The sequence below is a fragment of the Prunus mume genome, linkage group LG2 (genome assembly GCF_029339155.1).
Source record: "Prunus mume cultivar Tortuosa linkage group LG2, ASM2933915v1, whole genome shotgun sequence".
In the NCBI taxonomy this organism is placed as follows: domain Eukaryota; kingdom Viridiplantae; phylum Streptophyta; class Magnoliopsida; order Rosales; family Rosaceae; genus Prunus; species Prunus mume.
The window spans coordinates 44,282,796-44,303,677 of record NC_142699.1 but is presented as its reverse complement, the minus strand read 5'-3'; the positions used below and the strand labels follow the sequence as shown (position 1 = coordinate 44,303,677).

At 35.4% G+C, this 20,882-nt stretch overlaps 2 protein-coding genes across 3 annotated transcripts; one reads left to right on the top strand and one right to left on the bottom strand.

Moving 5' to 3' along the window:
• Positions 1 to 4,288: 4,288 nt before the first annotated feature.
• LOC103322359 (uncharacterized) lies at positions 4,289 to 11,737 on the top strand. 2 transcript variants are annotated; one of them, XM_089045289.1, is made up of 8 exons: positions 4,291 to 4,560; positions 5,529 to 5,638; positions 6,229 to 6,378; positions 6,489 to 6,727; positions 7,215 to 7,325; positions 8,087 to 8,131; positions 9,626 to 10,849; positions 10,930 to 11,737. In XM_089045289.1, the coding sequence occupies exons 1-7, from the start codon at positions 4,422 to 4,424 to the stop codon at positions 9,783 to 9,785; spliced, it is 954 nt and encodes a 317-aa protein (XP_088901415.1). In that variant the 5' UTR covers positions 4,291 to 4,421; the 3' UTR covers positions 9,786 to 10,849; positions 10,930 to 11,737. The 2 variants fall into 2 exon arrangements, with proteins under 2 accessions (XP_088901416.1, XP_088901415.1); XM_089045290.1 differs by lacking the exon at positions 8,087 to 8,131 and having other exon boundaries at positions 4,289 to 4,560.
• A 1,188-nt stretch (positions 11,738 to 12,925) lies between these two features.
• Positions 12,926 to 15,962, bottom strand: LOC103322358 (pfkB-like carbohydrate kinase family protein). Its single transcript, XM_008224261.3, has 4 exons — positions 15,384 to 15,962; positions 14,247 to 14,579; positions 13,390 to 13,506; positions 12,926 to 13,262 (listed from the first exon to the last, which is right to left on the bottom strand). The coding sequence occupies exons 1-4, from the start codon at positions 15,792 to 15,794 to the stop codon at positions 13,134 to 13,136; spliced, it is 990 nt and encodes a 329-aa protein (XP_008222483.2). The 5' UTR covers positions 15,795 to 15,962; the 3' UTR covers positions 12,926 to 13,133.
• Positions 15,963 to 20,882: the final 4,920 nt, after the last annotated feature.

Here is a 20,882-nt window from a genome sequence, read left to right as displayed (position 1 = left end):
TCCCCATAACCATAGCCACAAACAACAGATTATCAACACTCAAACTCAAGCATATCTAACACCAAGCAAAGCACATGCATTCTCTTTTACTAAACTTGTGGGTCTTTAGTGCCCACACTTCAAGCTCTCATGCCAAGCTTAGTAGTATCTTGATTCACCAAAGCAAACTCTCATGCCAAACCTATGCAACATCAATCCACCATATTCAATTCTTCGTCAAGCTGCCTGAAACATCAGCACAAAACTCACAACCGTGAACAAAGTACTCCCCTGGGACTTGCTTCTCCCTTGGGATAATTTAGGCCTAGTTCTCGCTAACTCAGAAAAAGGGGCAACGAAGGCTTGATTCATCACTCTATGGCGGTCCAAGAATCAATAAGCCCAGATGAGTCTTCCGACGGAAAAAGACCCCAACAGATAGCAAAATAACAGGAACACAACAGCAATACAACACTAACACAGCAATGAACAAGGATTCATCACAATCACACTATACAACATCAAATGGAAAATCCCAAGTTTCAAGATTCACATATCTAGAGCAATCTAAATGCAATTGGTAAAAACCCAGATGGATGAGCATGAAGATTCAAAAAACCTAACCGAAAGCAACTAAAGCCAATACCAATTTAACAGAAACCTAAGCAATCAAAATAAAACCAATTTCACAGAATCCCACAGATATTAAGAAAATAACCATCAACACTACCTATTTGAGGTCAGCGATCCAGTAGAGCTTCAAGGTTGCAAGCAACTATTCAGAAGACATACCTAAAAGATGGGGTTCGATGGAGGGTTTTGCGATTCAGAAGAGAGAGCGAGAGAGCGAATAAGGAGATAGAGAGATAAAAAGAGAGAGAGAGAGAGAGAGAGAGAGAGAGAGAGAGAGAGCAAGCGAACACAGAGAGAGTGAATAGGGAGCTGAGAGAGAACCAAATTTCAGCAAATGTGACATGTGGGCAATAAGTGGACAATAAATATATATTTATAGGTGATAGTTGCAAAAAAAAAATTGGGGAGGGGTGGTATTTTCAGTAAAATTATAAGAAGGGTGGCATTTAGAGCTATGTCCCTATTTAAAAACCAACTTTAAATTATTTATGATTTTGCCACAACTACAATTTTGCCCACTACGTATCTACGGATTCATCTCAGCATGATCTACACAATAGTCCCATTCATTTCCCCAATATCCATCCGGATTAAAAAGTGACCAAATTACCCCTACCCTCGGGGGCAAAATTGTAGTACCTTAATTTATTAAATTAATTAAATTAACGTAATATTAAATTTTGAGTTGGGATGCTACAACATGGTTGTAAAATAAATAATAATAATAATAATTATCAAAAGCAAATAACGTAAACATTTAAGGGCTAATTAAAGCAAAATAAGATAAATTCCAATAAAAGAGATATCAAAACTTATACAATAAATGTACAAAATAACTTCAGCTTTAAAGAGGTAATCAAACCACACAAAATCTGGAAAATTAAATTCAACATAAAATAAGTATTGAAATTAATTTTGTGTAGAAAACAAATAAAATTCTTTTTATTTTTATTTTTTATGAAGAATAAAATTATGATATTTGTTGTTTTGGCTTCTCAAGATTAATCTTAGTTGGTGGAAACTTTGTTAAAGGAGCTAACCTCACTCAATATAATTCTAGGTTTTTCAGGGACCAAGTAAAACAATAAATAAATTTTATATATATATATGCATAATTTTTATATATTTGACTTTTCACTTCAAATTGAAAAATATAATTTGACAAGGTAAAAATTGCTTGTGATAAAGAAAGCATCACATAATGAATTATTAAATTTGTTTCAATATAAAAAAATATCAAACATTTGTAAATTACTATAGTTTGATTTTCCAAATGCAATGTCAAAATAATTATTGTAATATTTAAATTTAATTAAGGATTTTTATCTAAAATAAATAAATGCTGCCAAAAAAAACTCATTCAAAGATCTAAAACAATAATTAAAAGAAAACAAATGAAATTATGATTGTTGAGGCCCAAAAAATCCATGGTTGGACCCGAATAAATTTCTAGCCCAAGACGATATATTATTGGAAAAATATCCGATTTGGAGCACATGAAAGTATGACATACACGAGTCATACTCCGCACGCCATGCTAAATAAAAAATCCATCGAGCTAGAAATTGAGATTAAAATTATAAAATGCATTTAGCTCTGCAAATCCATGCCAATTATCTTATCAAGCGCCATATTTAAAAGCATGCCAAGCAACATGTCATGCCAAGCGGGAAATTATTATTTCACACCCAATCGCACTACAAGCTTAAGTGAGTCCAAGCCACTCAAATGCCCGGGGCTTGCTTAAGTGGATTGTGGTATGAATGGTAACGAATTGTCATGGGGCCCATTGATGGGCCGAGAAATGGAAGTCTCGGGTCGCTTGGGGACCTCGGGACTCAAGCCCATTTTCTTAGGCTCAAACGTGGGTAAGCACAAGAGAGGAAATAGCCCAATACCCAAGCAAAACAATCCAACCAAAATAAAGCCCAAACTAAGAAGCCCAATGTTTAATAAAAACCCTTTGCTTAGAAAATCACCTTGGCCCATATAAAAATCCTAAAATAGTCCACAAAAACCTCAGCTTTTGTTTGAAGAAAATAGAGGACATGTGAAGAGAGGTTGGCAGACTCCTTAAGCAAAGTTGCTGGAAACAAGTCCCAAGCCAGAGACATCCAAAGAATCGATGAGTACTATCCCGCATGCTGTCAGAAGCATCCCTTGGACCAGTATGCATCTTCACTTCCTTTCCTTCGCTAGATTTGGTTAAAACAGAGGAAAGGAAAGAAGAAAAAACAGCAAACCAAGAGTGGAAACTCCCACTTTGCATGGGGAAAGGAGGATGTTGAGCCCCCAAATCCCCTGAATTCATGTAAATAGACAGAAGCAATCTTTGCCAAGAAAGGGAAGTCAGAGAAGATGAGGAGAAAGGAAGAAAAAACTTAGCCAAAATAAGTAGAAGCCATTAGGGTTTCTTGAAAAATGGTGATTTCCAGCAACTATAAATTGAGCCTTCCCCTACCCAACAAGGACAACCCACAACCTTCAGAGAGCAAGCTTCCTCTCTCACATGTAAACCCAGGAATTTTCGTGCTATCCTTCCTCATTTTCCTTTATTTCCCTGTTTTGGCAGATTGATGAAGCTTTGTGAGTCCTTTGTCAAGTGCTGGAAACTACGAAAGTCACCCAAAACTCTTCACCATCCTTCTCCCTCTTCATCAAACCTCCTTAGAACCTCTCTCCCTCTCTATTAGAACCTCTGTACCTCATAAGGAACCCACAGATCTCTCTCCTAAAGTGCTAAACCCATGATAATTTTTGCTCCCATGTCATAAGTCACTCATGCCAAGCTAGAATATTTATCTGTAATTTGTTGTCATTTTCATTGGTGAAGGTAACCAAGGAGTTTCCTAAGGCATCATCACCCTTTCGAGACATCCTTGGGGCTTGATCTTCAAACCCAGACACAAGGGGACACTTGCATCAGATTGCTTTTACTGACCCACTTCTTGCGGAAGAAAAAGCCCCTACAATGATATTTTTTAAAGAGAGGCGTCGAACTCACGTATTCTATTTAGCGAGCGTGCTATTTAGAGAACCACTTTTCAAGCTTATTGTATTAGACAAGCGAGTGAGCCGTTTTTTTCACTATTGAATTATACAGTCTCATTTAATTTAGTCTCGTCTCTTACCAAACAAATGTTTCAAGTGTTATTTAACCAAATCCAGTCCAGTAAAGCGTACCAAACATGGCCTTACTCTACACATAGAGATGATGAAGATAGTGAAAATTTTGAACCTCATAAGAACTTTGTGTGGTATTAAGTCACTCATGTATCTTACTATGCAATATATAAAGTGTAAAATATTGTAGTAAATTATTGTATATAAATGATCATGGTGTATATAAATGATCATGGTGTGTTTAATATTCTTTCATTAATTACTACATATTTTTTACACTCACAATATTTGTCAGCCCGCTATATAATCAACTTAAATCAGTTAACTCATCATACAATGCATTTCGTTCCAATTTTTTGTGATGAACTAATAGATAATTGACTAAATAAACATCCTCCAAAGTTTCAATAAAAATTTCTAGGTTTTCTTACAATTTCCGTGACTTTTATTTAATTTGTATCGATATCGATAATATCCCAGTATTTTTATCAAAATTTCCGTGTTTTTAGACTGCAATATTTCTGATACCATCAATATTGTAGTTCCTTTTCACCATCACCACAACACCTTTTCTTTTTGGGTCATATGCCAAATGGCCGCTCTTCTTTTCTCTACTAGTCTGCTGGTAAAACAGCTTTTCACATAACAAACACTAGCATTTTCAGGAAGAGGTGTGTTTTCTATCAATGGCGGATCCTCGGGAAGAAAAAGAGAAGCAATTCTTAACTGAAGTCGCCGAGTTAGATGAAGCATTGAGAGTGTTGGATTCTTCTCTGTCTCAAATCAAATGGCGACTCAAATATGCAAGACGTCGACTTGAGACAGGTCTTTCTTTTCTCTCTCTTTGGGTCTAGAGTCTCTGCTATTTTCCTTAATCAATTTCGGTTATGAGTTTTAGCATTTTTTGGTCTGCTTTCCCAAATGAACTCTCTGTTTTGGTTTTGGGTTTTTATCAGTTTTGGTGTCTTTCAACTCTCACTACCTCAATTTAGCTTCTGGGTTTTAATAATTTTGTCTGTTTCAATTCTCACAACTTAATTTAGCTTCTGGTTTTAATAATTTATCTCTTTCAAATTGTAGACTTAATTATGCTTCATTGAAACTGTATAAACTAGAGATTAAAATGTTTGTTCGTCTCTTTTCAGTTAGAGATAATTTTTCTTGTGGGTCTTTTAGTTTTCAATTTTATAACTCAACATTTCTGTTGGAATTTAGAAGCGTAGCTTATATTTAGGCCAAATGGTTATACTTGTATAGAGCTCAGTAGGGTATTGAAACATAGTTTTCTAACGGTCCGGGGTCGGATAGCTCTGGGGCGCGCTTGTTTCATGAAGATTTTTTCCTTTTTGAAATATTTTTATGTTTCTTTCAGTTTCATCTGTTTCAGAATGGAGAACTCATGATTAATAGTAATGATATTTGTTATTTCATTAAAAAGAAAATTTTTTTTTTTTTTTTGGTGATAACGAAATGGAAACAAGCAATAAAGACTAGATATAAGCATAATTTTATTTTCCTTGTTCCATAGAATAAACATGGGAATAAAAGTAAAACTATTCAGTTCATTCCTGTGCTTCTGTGCTATTTTCATATATTATGAAGGCCACATCTATTTTTTCTCTGTCATGATACTTTTGGTGATTTCACTTTTAAAGTTGAAGAAGTTCTTGAATCTTTATGTTTATTTGTTACTGCAAATTCCTTTAGCTTACTAGGAAAGTATTTATAAATCTTTTAACCTAAGTTATTTCTTATCATTATGTGTACTGACTTGTGATTTTGTGGACTTGCAGATATTCTAGCTTTGTGTACAGGAATGAGGCCAGTGATAATGATAGACTATGGTGGAAAGATGCCTGAACTGCAAGAGAGATTTTGCGCTCTTTTAAAACTTTGTCAAAAGGTTTCAGTTTTTAATACTTCACTAATTAGTATTGCTGCTGCTGCTGCTGCTGTCATAGTACACACTGAAACTATATCCAAGTTTGCTAACTCTTACTCTGTTAATATTTTTGGCAGTGGGAAAGGCATTTCCAACTCAACATAAGTTTTTATATATTTCTATCAATAATATAGCTAAAATCAAATATCTATATTGACAATTATGACTCTTTCTCTCTCTCTCTCTGCATAAAGTTGTAATTGAAACAGTTTGTCCTTTGGTTATGAACGATTGCAATTCATTTAAAATAATATTACACCCATTTAGCTTATTCATACTTCTGTAAACACATACACTACTCTGTGTTAGTGTGTCTTTGGTTGGTTTTCATATCCATGCACGATATGATTTCTTATCTCTCTCGGCTTTCTTTTTTCCCCTTATATTTCCGCTAGGATGCAGTCCGAGCTTTAGCTGATATTCTGCATTACCTGATCTTAAGAAATGGTGCTCAATATCATGTCTTGATATTATTCTGTCCTCTTTTCTTTTTCTTTTTTAGGAGTTATTGATTTTCTGAAACTCAAATAACCTTTAAAACTTTTGTACAGGATTTGCCCATTTTTGAGCATCTGAGAGTAATGGTTATAGAAGAAATGATATATTTAGTTCACACTAGAGCGCTTGCTGATCATGTTAGGTCAAGCTTGAACTCAGAACGACAGCTGCTCTTTGTGGACCTTGAACAGGATCCTCCGAAGGTTGCTTCCTGCTGTATGCTCTTTTTTTCCCCTGTAATCTGTACCTTTAAACTTTTGACATGCTTATTTTATACTCTTTGGTTAATGCACTTCTTTCATTTCTGCTACAGATGATAACAGAAGCAGAAAAAAGCCCACTGGTGATGCAGCTTATATCAATTCAGAAGTTGTTCTCTTCGTCATTTCCTCTTGGTGAAAGGAAAGATGATGAATCATCATCTCACAGTATAGATAACATGGTTGATGCTAAACCGCCCAGAAATGAACTTATCCCTTCTCAGTCATCTAACTTTATTGATCTTAGTAGCTGCATGCAAAACACTCAGGTCACTCTGCCAACATTAAATGGGTAACGACCTAAGCTCACGTTTGAATGCAACTTTACTACACCTGGGGTGCAATATTGTGCTGCTTCAGATTTCTATGATGCTGAATATGTTTGTGAAAAAATTCAGCATTACTTGAAAATGTGCATACTGACATGTTAGAAACTGACTCAAAGTTGAAGCTGACTTAATCCAGAAGTAATTGTGACACAATTTCATAACCTTTTAAGGAAGGAATTCTGTTAGAAGTGGCATGTAAACCCCATTCAAATAATACTTAGTTTCCAATATTTAAGATCACTTCTACGATTGCCAAGCTGTTTTTCCATGGCTGCATCGCATTGTTTTATAATTACTGTTGCGTAATTGTTAAAAAATTAAAATCAAGAGTATCTACCTTTGCCTACATAGTATGAAATTCTATTATCATTTTTCATTTCTCTTCTATCCAGAATGTTTGGATTAGCATTTCAGTCTGATACACTAAAAATACCTGTTTAACTGCTTCAGATGGCTTCTTGGTTATCCAGTTGTGTATATGTTCATCAAGGAGCACGGCGTTAAGGCTGTTCGTAATATTTCTAGCAAGTATCTTCACATCTATAGAATATCAGTATGCAGGTTAGTTTTTCAGATTCTTGTTTCTCGATACCAATGATAGGAACCCAATGGTCTTAACCTTGACTCGTGTAAGCAAACGAGTAACTTTATTGACTCAGAACTTTTACAATACAATTCAACAACAGAAAGCTTTACAAAATTAGCTTATAAACTGGGTTAGCACTCGTAACTAATATTCCCGCCTAAACTGCAGACTTAACTACTAATCTAACAACCCCAAAACCGACTAACAAACAGCCCACAACTGAATACAATTGAAAGGTGAGAAGGCTGCCACGTGGACCACTCTTCTCTTGCCAATTGGGCCAATGACATGAATCCAACTAAACCAGCACCTATCAATTACTAGGATATTCAATGTCCTTCTTCGGCCGCATATACATATTTTTGTTCTTTTAAAAGTACTAACATGTCATCCTACGTGTATTTCATTTAGGGGAAAAAGGAGTAATGAGACGCAATGTCTAGGATTGCAAGAAGTCCAATAACCAATAAAAGTAAATTTGTGTTTGTGGTACATTTGCTTGTTCCAATGAACTTCAGCTTAAGAAACTAGTGTGAATACCAATCTCTCATTGTCCTCGTAAGATGCGTGGAAAACTATGAAATAGTTCTCAATTTTGAGCAATTAATTTACTTAACAGTACGAACCAAATGTCAGTCTTCTTACAAATACATTGCTTAAATTAAAGTAGTGTATGTATGGTACATTGAGACTTATACATGTAGCTTGTTAACATAAAAGTTTGTAATTCTTGCAGGAACGGAACCCCCAATAAAGAATCTGAACTAGAAGAACTCTTGTGGTAACACTCCAATAAATTTTTACTTAGTGTTATTCTTAATGGATATCTGGTGCGAATAGAAAAGAATAATGAATAAGACAGAAAAGCCTGCTTTTAAGTGCACGAACTATGGATTATATTAATATATAAAAAATCCATTAGGGAATGAGTACACCAGTATGGAAGATGAGGGAGATGTTTTGTGGTTCATGCATCTCTGCTATTACCTGAGGTGACTTTTGTGTTGTTTTGAACCTCACCCCATATTCCTAAGTAGTCCTTCAATTCGGGCTTAGGGATTCCATGCTGGTGCACTTAGGACTCTGTTTTTTTAGGAAGGATGACTTATTGCCTTGTACAGTGAAATACTAATTTTCAATGGATTTCTTTCAACATTGTTGGAGTTTATAAATTTAGACTTTAGGAAGGTTTTTGAGGAGTTATTTAGGAAGGGTTTTCTAATGGGAAAATTAATTCAGCTTATATTTGCTTTATATTGAAGAAGTCGGATTCATTGAAGAGTAGTAATTTTAGGTTGATCAGCTTGGTTTCATGTCTGCGTAAAAGTCTAATCAAGAGAGACCAATTCGGATGAATTGTGGCTAATGGGCTGATAGAGGATTGTGGGAAAATTAGGAAAGAGGAGTTACAGAGTAGATTGATTTAAAGAATGCTTATGGTAACGTGGAATAGGAATTTTGAACTTTGTGCTACAGGAAAAGGGTTTTGGTCGGAGATGGATGAGGTGGAGCCAAGGATGTCAGTATTCAGTAATGATTAATGAAAAATGGATGGCCATGGGGAAAATTTGGGATTTTAAGGGACATAGACAGAAGACCTATTGTCTCATCTGCATCTTGCGTATGTGGGTGAAACTCCAGAGGGTGTAAGTTTTGGGACCTTGTTGTCTACTAAGTGAGAAAGAGTTTGGAAGGGTGGAAGAATGTTTTCTTATCAAGGGGTAGGGAGGCACACATTACTGCAATCGGTTTGGAAAGTTTACCTACTCATTCTTTGTCTTTGTTCAGAATCCCAAGTTAGGTGGCAGCAGAGTTAAAAGACTTATGAGGGTTTTGTGGGAGAGCCAAGGAGAAGGGAAAAAGGAGCATTGGGTGAAGTTGGATTTAGTTTCAATATGCAAAGGGAAATGAGGATTTGGGGTGCGAATTGGCTACTTGAATCAGCTCCAAATTTTTCTTTCAAATTGTACTTCAATTGATTGATTGACCATCCATTTTCTCCCTCGTTCAACTGCTCAATCAATTGATGGGCATAAAAAAGAAAATCTAGTAGTTTTTTCTTATCATTCTGACAAAGAGTCATTCATTGTTTCTTATCATTCTAGAAATTATGGTCATAAGAGTCGCTTTTTATTATTTCGAATTGTGAGATGGCATAATATTGTGATAACCATGTTCATCATTTAGACGGCCAAACTTTTAATATCGTAATGATTATTTTGATGGTTTATAACCAACATGACTGGAATTTACTTTTTGTTAAATGGTTGAATAGTTTCTCGGTCCCCTACGATCTAAGCATGAGAGGGAGCAAGGAAAAATGGGCAGAGGCATTTTTGGCTCATATGCAGGGGAAGTGGGAAATATGCAAGCCTGCTTGGAGGTCTTTGCAGATGGAGGTTAGTGAACTAAAACCACGGCCCATTGCACTGTAAACTGACCGCTTTCACTCCTTCACTCACCGTCCTCAAAAATAGAGTTAATAAAACGAAAATGGACTGAAATGGTATTTATGCAATCATGCATCCTCCAAGAAAACTTCCTCGTTAGGTTCAATCTGAGAAATACTGGGTTAAGGAGTTTGATGTTATTTGTCACAATGAAGTTCATATATATTGTAGATCTTTGAATTTGCATATTGCAATCCTCTGGAGGTGAGTTTAAACTTCAGAATGGAAATTTTAGACTTTTTCTTGCATTTTACAATTTAGTATTCTTTTTATATGCAGACTTTTATTTTTGTTTTCTCATTCTATTACATGATTGGACTAACATGTGTACCAAAGGCTATGAATCCTTTTTGGATTGTGCCTTGTAATACTTGTAGGGAAACATGGTAGGGATTTTTTACTTGTACGGATTTTTTTTTTCTCCATCCACCTTTAGATGCAATTTCTTATTAGTGTTTTCCCTTAACTCTTAAGAAGTATTGAAGGACAATACAATGTGTATGGTGGACACTAAAAACAGATGTCCAAAATAAGTAAAATTGTAAGTCCTACAACTTCTCCTTCTACTCCAGACTCAATAAATTTTAGGGAAGATGATGTTGCAAGTGATTAATCTATTAGCCTGTAGAGACCAATAGGCATAATGACCACAGAGAATACCAGCGATGCAGTCCCTAGTGATACCTTTTCAACGCTACATGTCGATTGATAAATCTTCCAATGAATCTCTTCTATCATCTCAAAATCCTGCTCAAATAGAATCCATCAAAATGGAACAACGATCTCGTAACTTGTCAATCGACGAAGACACTTGTGTCTGTTTGGCTCAATGTTTGCTTAGATGCAGATAATGGAGATGAGCAAAAAAGTAGTGGGTATTGGAAAAGAATATGGGAGTATTTCAACAACGGAAAGAAATTTACTTTTGAGCGTTTTGCTGATTCTCTAATGGACTGTTGCTCAGCCATGCAATTTGCAGTGCATTATTTTTGTGGGTACTATGCCCAGATTAAAGCAATGAAACAAAGTGGTGTCAACGATCAAATAGGGTAATAATATTTAATACGTTTTTATCTTTATAGTTTCACTTTTCAGATTTTCGAATTATTTATTTTATGTACTTTTCCAGATAATACCGCCGATGGAGATGACCGCATTTCAATTTCTACACTGTTGGGCAAGTACTGAAACACTAAGAAATGTATGGTGACTAGTTTGAAGAAAAAGCCAAATATAGAAAAAGTGCGAGTCTGGGAATGTCATCTCCTTCTCCGGATTCAGTAAGTTTAAGGGAAGATGATGTTGCAAGTGATACATCTATCAGCTTGGAAAGGCCAGTAGACAGAATGGTCGCAAAGAATTTTTTAAGGAAAAAGATTGATTACGTTCAAGACAATTCGACTGTGCCTGCAAGGTTGTCTTCCAAGAATTTAGAACAGAGAAAAAGAAGTGGAGCATAAGTGAAACGAGAAGCATCGTTGAAGGTATTCTCAAGATCAAGAGCTTATTTCAAATAAGTGGGAAAAACTTAATAGGGAACAACTAAAAGAGGAAGAGAGGATAATGTTGATTGATAGTATTGGCTTGCCCCAAATGCAAGCAGAAAATCCGTCAGATGGAAATCACGGGTAAAAAAAGAGGTTGGTAGTAGTTTAGATTAGTAGTCATTGTACATAGTTCAAATTAGTTGTAAGCAGTGTTCCACTTGGCCTTGCTTGTCTTTTTGCATTACCATGCAAAGCTGACATAAAATCCCTTAGTGTTTCTTGGCCCCAAAAATGCATTAAATTTGCATGATTGCAAAGCGTGGTCGAGCACATTGTTGAATGCTTGCTCCACATAATTTGTTTTTTCTTTGTTTTTTTTAATGGGGTCATCTTCGCTTGTTGACTCTTGAGCTTCAATAAAATGTTTCTTGTTTCTTCAAGGAGCTGAAATTGTTTTTGCAAATATTTTGATTATGTATGTAAGTAGTGTTGTTAGTTTAGCATGATGTTGGCCGAAGTTCTTGATAACTTGGTATTTTCAAGGTTTAATTTGCTTTTTTGCACGGCTTTTTGCAATGGTAATGTGGTTGCAGAGTAATGTAAAAGAACATTTTTTGTATGCATCATGTACAGCCAGACTAAATAATATAGTTTTATGGATATTCGCCATGATTTGTGAAAGCTAAATTAGCTAATGACATAAGAGAGATTTATTATCAATCAAATTTCCTGCTAACTTTTAGTTCTATGTGATATTGGCCATATTTTTTATAATGAAGATTTTGCAGGCTTGAAGATTCAGAAAAACACTTTACTATAGACATGGTTGAACGGTTTTAAAACGCATTGTGGTTTTTGTTCGACTAACTTACGGCTTAAATGTAAGGGCGAGAGATGGCCTTCCGGATTCTCTGGTTAGGATTTTTTTTTTCTTTTTTGGTTTTTGGTTTTTGGTTTTTCTCAGCAAGGAACTCTCCCTGCTATATTTTCCTGAATTTTTAAGAATTTGTTCCCGTTAAGTGTTGAAGTTAGTAAATGAGGAGGCTCCTCTCCAGCCATGGAGGAGAGCCCCCCCTCCTTTGCAGGACCATGTTACGTAGAACAGTGAGCGCAACATGGGCTTTCTCTAGGCAACCGCATGCATAAAGTCATCAATCCAAAGGCCTATATTATAAATCTGTACCCTTTTCAAATGGGAAATTGTATGTACACAATACCAGTTGATCATTATACCCCACTTTTGTTTTAAATCCCTAAAGGGCCAAACCTCTTATTTTTGTAACCTTTTTTCATAGGGTAAATGGGAACTTTTTAGGATAGGATAAAAGTTTGGTGTAGGATGTTGATATGGGGTTAGTCAAGTTGGTTAAAACAGATTTGCTCCTCACTTTGTACCAGAGTTCGAATCCCCCTCGAATTAGATTAAAGTAGAAGAAAAAAATGAGAGTTGTGTGATATATAGAAATTCCCTTCTCAATTTTAATTGCAGCTTTTGGTTTTCTCAAGTCTAAACCTACTTTGGAACTTTTTTTAAGTTCCTACCCACTTAGTTTTATTGGAAATTACTTTTATAATAACAAATAGAATAATAAAATAATACTAATAGCTAACATCCAAAAACTAAATAAACTGAAAATGTGTGAGGAAATTATGTACTTATTCAGCGATGCCAATTTTCCATCATAACACGCAGAGGCAAAAAGATAAGGAAAAAAGAAACAGAGGTTGGAAAACCCCTCTCCAATCAATAAGCAAAGGAAATTGAAACAGAGGTCCTACAAAGTTAAAAAGAAGAAGAAAAAAAAATAAGAGAGCAAAAGTATTTTTGTTTTGAGATCTTCTTCTTCTAAGCTTCCTTGATTAGGGTGAAGGCTTCAGACTCGCTGGGAAGGGCAGGGATTGCTCCCTTCTTGGTGGTTGTAATGGCTCCACATGCATTTGCAAATTTCAGCACCCCTCTCAACCTCTGCTCATCCTGCACATTCATTCAATCACATAAATTAAATAATTCATTATGTTTTTCTTCTTTCTAGCACTAACATGCATATGGATCAAATCCATAATATTTATTGTTTTTTTTTTAGGATAATAATAATACTTACTTCAAGAATAGATTGGTCATCAACAATCTTTGCAAGGAGAGCACCCACAAATGAATCACCAGCACCAGTAGTGTCCACTGCTTTCACATGGAAGGCTTCCACGGATCCCCGGAAATGCTGCATTTGTTTCATAAGCACACAATCAATCAAACTAATCAAACCGAAACGAAAAGAACAACAATCAATCAAAGCAATCGACCCGGAAAAGAAAAGAAAAAAATCAATCAATTGGAGCAAACCAGCAATGCCTGCGTTATGAGACCTTACCCAACATGTCACATACTTGCAACTGAGTTAATTTACAAGGGAGTGTTGATTTGCATCATGCTTAAGTCCCCCTCCATGCGTAGATTCCATTCAACAAAAGCAATAAATAAATAAATAAAACTCAACCACTCTGACGCCCATCCTCCCCCCCACATTAAAGAGAATACAATACCTCCAAACCCCTATCTATAAAAACATACTAAATTCCAACAGTTGTCACCAAAATAAAGGCATTTGTTATTTTGAAAAGGTTCTGTTGTTATTTTCTTTTTTTTTAAATATTCAAATCAATAGATCACGATATGATTCCTTTAAGATCAAGATATATTATAATATGGGTCCCACTAACGGAGGGAATACTGAGATATGGGTCCCACTAATCCAAATTCCTTTGTCCACAAACCGAAATCATGAGAATGACCTAACACTACCTAACCCCAATGCCCAAAGCAACAAAAAGTCAGAATAATGTTGGTAAGGTCAGTTGGTTAAGGCAGTGTGCGGTCCTTAGATCTTTTTCAAAACTATACAAAGATGCAAGAAACGGTATTGTATTGTATTGGATGAGATGAACATGAAAATGAACTGACCTTGGTGTAGTATCTGCAACCGTTCTCACCAAGAGTGACGAGGAGGAGCTTCAAGTTGTCCTTCCACAGAGTCAATGCATTCTCATCATCAATTTTAGGGCTACCTGTGAGGAACTCAAGCTCCACATCGCTAACCTTGATCACATCAGCCTTCTCCCATATGCTCATGATCTGCTTGCGTGCCTCCTCCGCAGACGGCCACAGCGGCAGCCGCAGGTTCGGGTCGTAGGAGAGCAATGCACCGGCATCTTTGGCCACCTCCATTGCCTTTAGATGGGCTGATCTGCATGGCTCCACAATCAAGCTTATGGATCCATAGTGGAACACCTTGGCCTATATATACACAAAACCAAAATTGGTCTTAGCTAACAACCATGAATAGTGCCTGTCCATGGCACATGCTTGCTAAGCTGGATTTGGGTAACACTGCACCAATTTATATAAACCAGTAGGGCCCATGACCAACATTTCAATTAAATACATAAGCGTATGTAACCAAAAAAAAAAGTGAAAACGAGTGATGGGACTCGTTTCCATCAATGGACTAAGAAAAAGAGAAAAAAGTGGAAAAATAATATAAACATTTGAAATCATTTCCCATGCTGTGATGATGGGTTACCCTTTTGTTCAAGGCTTTTTTTTTTTCTTTTTGGGTAAAAATTTCAACAATTATTTCTTTTAAATGATTGAAAAGTCATATTGGTGCGCGTGGGGAGACATCTGGTCTAAGTAAACAAAAGACACTGTGGATCACAACCCCCACTCCCCTACCAGAACGTGTGATGAAAGAAAACACAGACGCTCCCAAATCCACACGCTGCCAAACTTTTGAACGGATGTTTTGGACTAACATTACCAATAGATCTGTGATAAGCGGGACCCACCCCGCATCAGAAAATTACGGGTGCCGAGAGGCGAGTGAGTGAGATCCAGTCCAGTGGATCCTAGATCTAGTCTTGGGTCCCAGGCCGGTGGCGCTTACGTGTCAAAAGTCAGCAATAACTATTCCGTCAACGGCTGGTGAGATTATCCCGCCCACCCTCGCCCCCTCCTCCCTCCAAATTTCCCGACAAAAATAAAAAAAAGCACAAAAAACGCAGACCAAAAAGAATAGTCAGATAGACAGAGAAAACGTACGGATTTGATGAGCTCGAAGTTGAGCTCGTCGGGCTTGAGCAGCATATCGGCGCTAGGGTTGCGGTAGAACATGAACTCACGCTCTCCGTCGGCGCGTAGGGTCACGAAGGCCAGGGCGGTGCGGGCGCCCTTATCGAAGAGGATGCCCTCTCCGGTGACGCCGTATTGTTTCAGGATGCCGGCGAGCATGTGGCCGAACTCGTCGTCGCCGAGTTTTCCGACGAACGCCGCCTTCCCACCGAGGCGGGCCACAGCAATCGCCACGTTGGCGGGGGCACCACCGGGGGCCTTGAGGAAGCCCGGAGCCTCAGCCAGCGAAACGCCCGATTCGGTGGGCACAAAGTCGATAAGCATCTCGCCGAAACTCACGATCAGGCCTTTTCCGGTCGCCGGTACGCCATTGTTAGTCATAGCTTTTAGAGAGAGAGAGAGAGAGAGAGAGAGAGAGTTTGGTGGATGGTGAGGGAAATATTGAGAGAGAGAGAGAGAGAGAGAGAGAGAGATTGGGAATGGAAGGTGGGGGGAGTATTTATAGGAGTGGGAGAAACCGAGGAAGAGGATGATCCGAAAATAAAATGGATTATGAATTATGATTATGAGAGGAAGCCTTAAAAAGGAAGGATTATGATTTCTAATAAAATTAAAATTAAATTATGATAATCTATATATATAATATGGATTGTGAGGGGTCCTAAAGTGAAATGGATTATGATTTTATGAGGAGACCTTAAAAAGAAAGGATTGTGAGAAAAATAAATTTTTCCAAATAATTTACTAATTTCTTGGAACACATGTCGTTGTTTATTTATTTATTCTATTTTAGTTTTTTATTTTTAAGAAATTTAAAATAAATCTAGTTCTGTTTCATAAAAATAAAATTTATGTTCTAATTTTATTTTTTATTAAACATTTTTAATATGAAAAACTATAAAATAATTATATGATATTCGTTTAATTAAAATTTTTAACTCTTAATATCTTCATTAATTAATAACATTTTATGATATTTTGAATTTTTTTTTTTGGAATATTCTAAATATTTTCACTATTATATAAATCTATAATCTTTTTTTTAGTCTTCAAAAAATATATATTATTGGTGAAATTAACCTAACCACCTTTTCAATCCAATTGCCTTGGTTCTGGTGGGTAATTAATTTCTCTCATTTTGTGGGGCCACTTGGGATACCGAGCCCAATAAAGGAGGGAAAAAAAAGTTAAAAACATCCTTTTTCATTAATTAATTGCTCAATTCACTAATGTCCCTTTTTGTTAACGTATTTATGGGTATTTAATTTTGATTTTTAAGACTTTTGTGGGATTTGTGAGATTGATATAGGTTTTGTTTATGGATAATTTTATTTGGGTTTTAAGAATTTTTTTTTTTGGTGTGGGAATTGTGAGATGGAAATAGGTTTATTGGTACGTTTCTTGCCGCAAGTTGATCATATTATTGTATTTGTTGTGGGGGGCCGGGGGGGAGTGCGGTGTCATGGTCAAGTTTGGGTGCTGAAGTGTAAGTACTATCCACCTCTTCTTTCTCAATCTTTTGAAGCATTTTCCACTTTTGTTTAGTTTGTTTGTCCTTGGATAAGTGGACTTGTAAATCTTAAATAGAATACAAGTTTGATTTAGGGTTTGACACTTTTTAGAATACAATGATAGGAAGATAAATTACTTGAGTTTTTTTTTTTTTTTGGGTTTAAAAACAATAGGATATGTGTTTGATACTTTTTAGAACGGACTAATAGTCCTACAACAAGGTTACACCACCATTATAATGAAGCTTAGCCATAACTAATTAGGTATCGAACTCATCACAAATATATATGTATATACCGTAGTCGTAAACCATTAAAGAACCTCAGACCTCCTTTAATTAAGTGAAGAAAAATATCACTAGACTAAACCAAAGGCTAGTTGGTATATGAGTTTGAATGTGCTGTTAATCTTTTTAGGATTTTCATATTATGCTTGTTTTTTAGTTTAACTTTTTAGTTTATTTCTAAATTATATGGTTCTCAAACTTCTATATAATTATGTCTTCAACATAAATCATAAATAAATAAAAATCCTAATCTCAATCATCCATTTGATGTGTTTGTCGGTCAAAATGTACCATACATGTGATTCAATGGTTGAAATCAGAAATACTTAATCAATCTTTAACATAAAATATTTTATGAAGCCCTTCCCCATATTAAAATTATCACAAAAGCACATGTATAGCATATGTTTCTCCATAAAATCACTTAGGAAAACAATGGCTTCCTCCCCCCTCAAAATGAAAACGATTCTAGGAGTGTTTTTTTTTTAGAGAGGGGGCTAGGGTTTAACGAGAGCGATTCTAGGGGGAAGAATCTACCATGTGCTTCTCCATAAAGTCACTTATACATAGAAGTGATTTTTCACAGAAGTGATTATTGGCCTATCCAAAATCACTCTGAAATGAACTCATACTCAACTTCCACTTAATTACTACTTTTACACATATTTTCCTTCTTTCAACTCAATTCATTCTCACCTTATATACCACACTTTCCTTAGAAGGATGTAATGTTTCTAATCTAATTTACTACAAATAGTAACTATAATTAAAATACACGACATATTTGATTGAAATGATAACTTACATAATGGGCAAATTCAACATTGTTTTCATTTTAAATACTAAAACTTTTGGTATTTAGATTATGGATTTTGAGTCTTTACATTTAGAGGTAGTGCATTTACCCGCATTTTGCTAAATCTCGTTGCAAACTTGATTCCTGTGCGCTTCGTTGTGTTTTTGTGGGTTATGTCACTTATCAGAAAGGCTACCGTCGTTATCATCCTTTTACCCCACGTACCTATGTCACTTTGGATGTGACCTTTCTGGAATTTGAGATGTTCTTCTATGACCCAACATCCAATTCTGTGCTTCAGAAGGAGATACGCAATGAAGAGCAGAATTAGAGCAACTTGAAAAACGAAGAAATTCGCCTCTGTATAGAAGTCCGAGGATCAATTGGCGGATATTTTGACAAAAGCGATTTCTAGTAAAGCATTCCATGATTCACTGGATCAGTTGGGCTTTAGCGACATCTATGCAACAACGTGAGGAGGAGTGTTGACGTGACTTGTTGATCATTAACTTTCTTTTCTTACACATCAAGGATTCCCATTATAATGTATTTGCACTATAAATAGAAATAAAGATTTATTATTTACTTAGCCACTAAGGCTCCGACCTCCTACAAGGAGAGGAATATACAAATTATTCACACAACACAAATATTCTCATATTAGATTTCATATTTTAGCAAAATACACGGCCTCTAAATGTAGAAGCTCTGGATCCATAGATTAGAAATCACTTTTAAAAATAAATAAAAAGATTAATGTTGAAATCATCTAGTTCAACGCCTATCTAATGTTGATACCCTCATCCATTTTTATTTGGGAGTTTCATTAAAACACCCAAAATGGAGGTTGAAATTATAAAAAAACCCAACACCCAAAACACTTTATAAACACACCCAAAACCCATCATTACACACACTCAAAACCCATTTATAAACACACCCAAAAAGTTGACTTTATGGTTGATTTTGGGTGTGTTTCTATGTTTAAATAGTGCTTGGGTTTTTTTATAAATACATGTCTAGGATTGGGTTTATTTATAAATTTGTATTTTTATTTCTCATTGATCTTTATGAAATTCCAGAAGTATGGGATCTCTAATAAAAATAAGTTTAACCTCAAGACTATTTGTGTAATTAACCTATTTTATTCTTAATAATTAGCACATTTTTAACGAGAAAATAACCGAAGTTTTAATTCTTTCTACAAGTCTCTGAAATCTAATTTTATACATAAAGTAAAGATTTATTATTATTATTTATTTTATAATTTGTGCACATAGATTATTTCAGCACGAACTCTCAGCCAACAGTTATGGCGTAAGTGAGTCAGTTCATGGTTTCACACAAAGAACGACAAAAGGAGTTTTTGTGTGTTTTTTTTTTTTATCAAATCGACAAAAGGAGTTTGAACAAAACAATATCATATCTTTAAGTTTTGATGATTTCATGTTGTCTATTGTGGTTGGATTTTCCTAGGCACATGATGAGCTGAGGAAAGTTACGTAGTACATCACATGGCATACGCATACACTTTTTTTTAAAATTCATTTTATTTACATTAACACCCTTTAAGGTTTTCGGCGTTTTTACAAACTATTGAGGTTCCACAAATTACACGAACACCTCCTACAAAACTCATTTTCGTTGATTGTTCGTCCAAAAATTAATGATTTTATAATTAAAAAATTATGTAAATGATAAATTTAACCGTGCAGTCTAATTTTTGTATTTGGAGATTTTATATATATATATATATAATCATCATTTTTTGAATGACAAATCAATATAAAGGGGTTTTATGAAAATCTTTTGAAACCTCAGCGGTTGTTCATGTAATTTATGAAATCTTAAGAGATTTTATAACAAAAAAGGGAAAACTTCAGGGGCGTTAATGTAAATAACTTTTTTCACAACTCACATTGCCCTATTATTATAAAAATAAATAAACAATAAAGAAAAATAAATAGAGGGCATTAGATTAGTACTGGTTGCGTTTTTTTAGGTCAAAGGAAATGAAAATTTTCATTACCAAGCAAAAGCATGCACTGCCATATGAGAGTCCAAATAAAAAAAAGGTGGGCATGATGTGCACCACTTTGGCATGTGCTGGACATGGATTTGGTGAATAGCTCGTGGTATTACTTTTCAATTCAATGCGGGTTGAAACTGGTATTCTAAGGTTGAAGCAAATTATATGTAGAAAGTATATTATGTGCATGCATATTTGGGTTGTTTAAACAGTGTGCTCGTCCCTTACACTTGAATTCGATTCCTTTTCCTATACGTTAGAATAATTTAGAATATTGTATTGTAAAAAACAAAAAATATATTATATGTACCAATTATTTAAAATCACCCCAAATTATTTATGTAGCAATTAGATAACATTCTCAAATTACGTGGCTGATTCCAAATTGGTCTTGATCTTTTTTTTTTTTTTTTTTTTGGTAAGTTTTCATATTCATACACGAACTTAAATAAAATCTACAAAATTTATTACTATATCAACCAAATGTTTAGTGTGTAATATGGGTCATGTTAAGGAGATCACATTTTATATATCACCTTGTGTACCACCTCTTTAATAGAGGTGGAGCCAACCAATACAATGATAGGTCTCACCTCTATTAGACCAGGTGCTATACAAGGTGGTATGTAAAATGTGGTCTCCCTAGCATTTTCCTATGAATATTATGCATTGTAGTCAGAGTTTGCATTCATAGTTTCGATATATAGAAACTTGTGACCTAGACACGTGGTAACACAAATTCATGGATGTGCGCTCTAAAAAAGAACAATTAACGGGTTGTTTGATAACCATTTTATTTTCACTTCACTTTGTTGAAAACCGAAAACATGTTTGGTAACATATTTT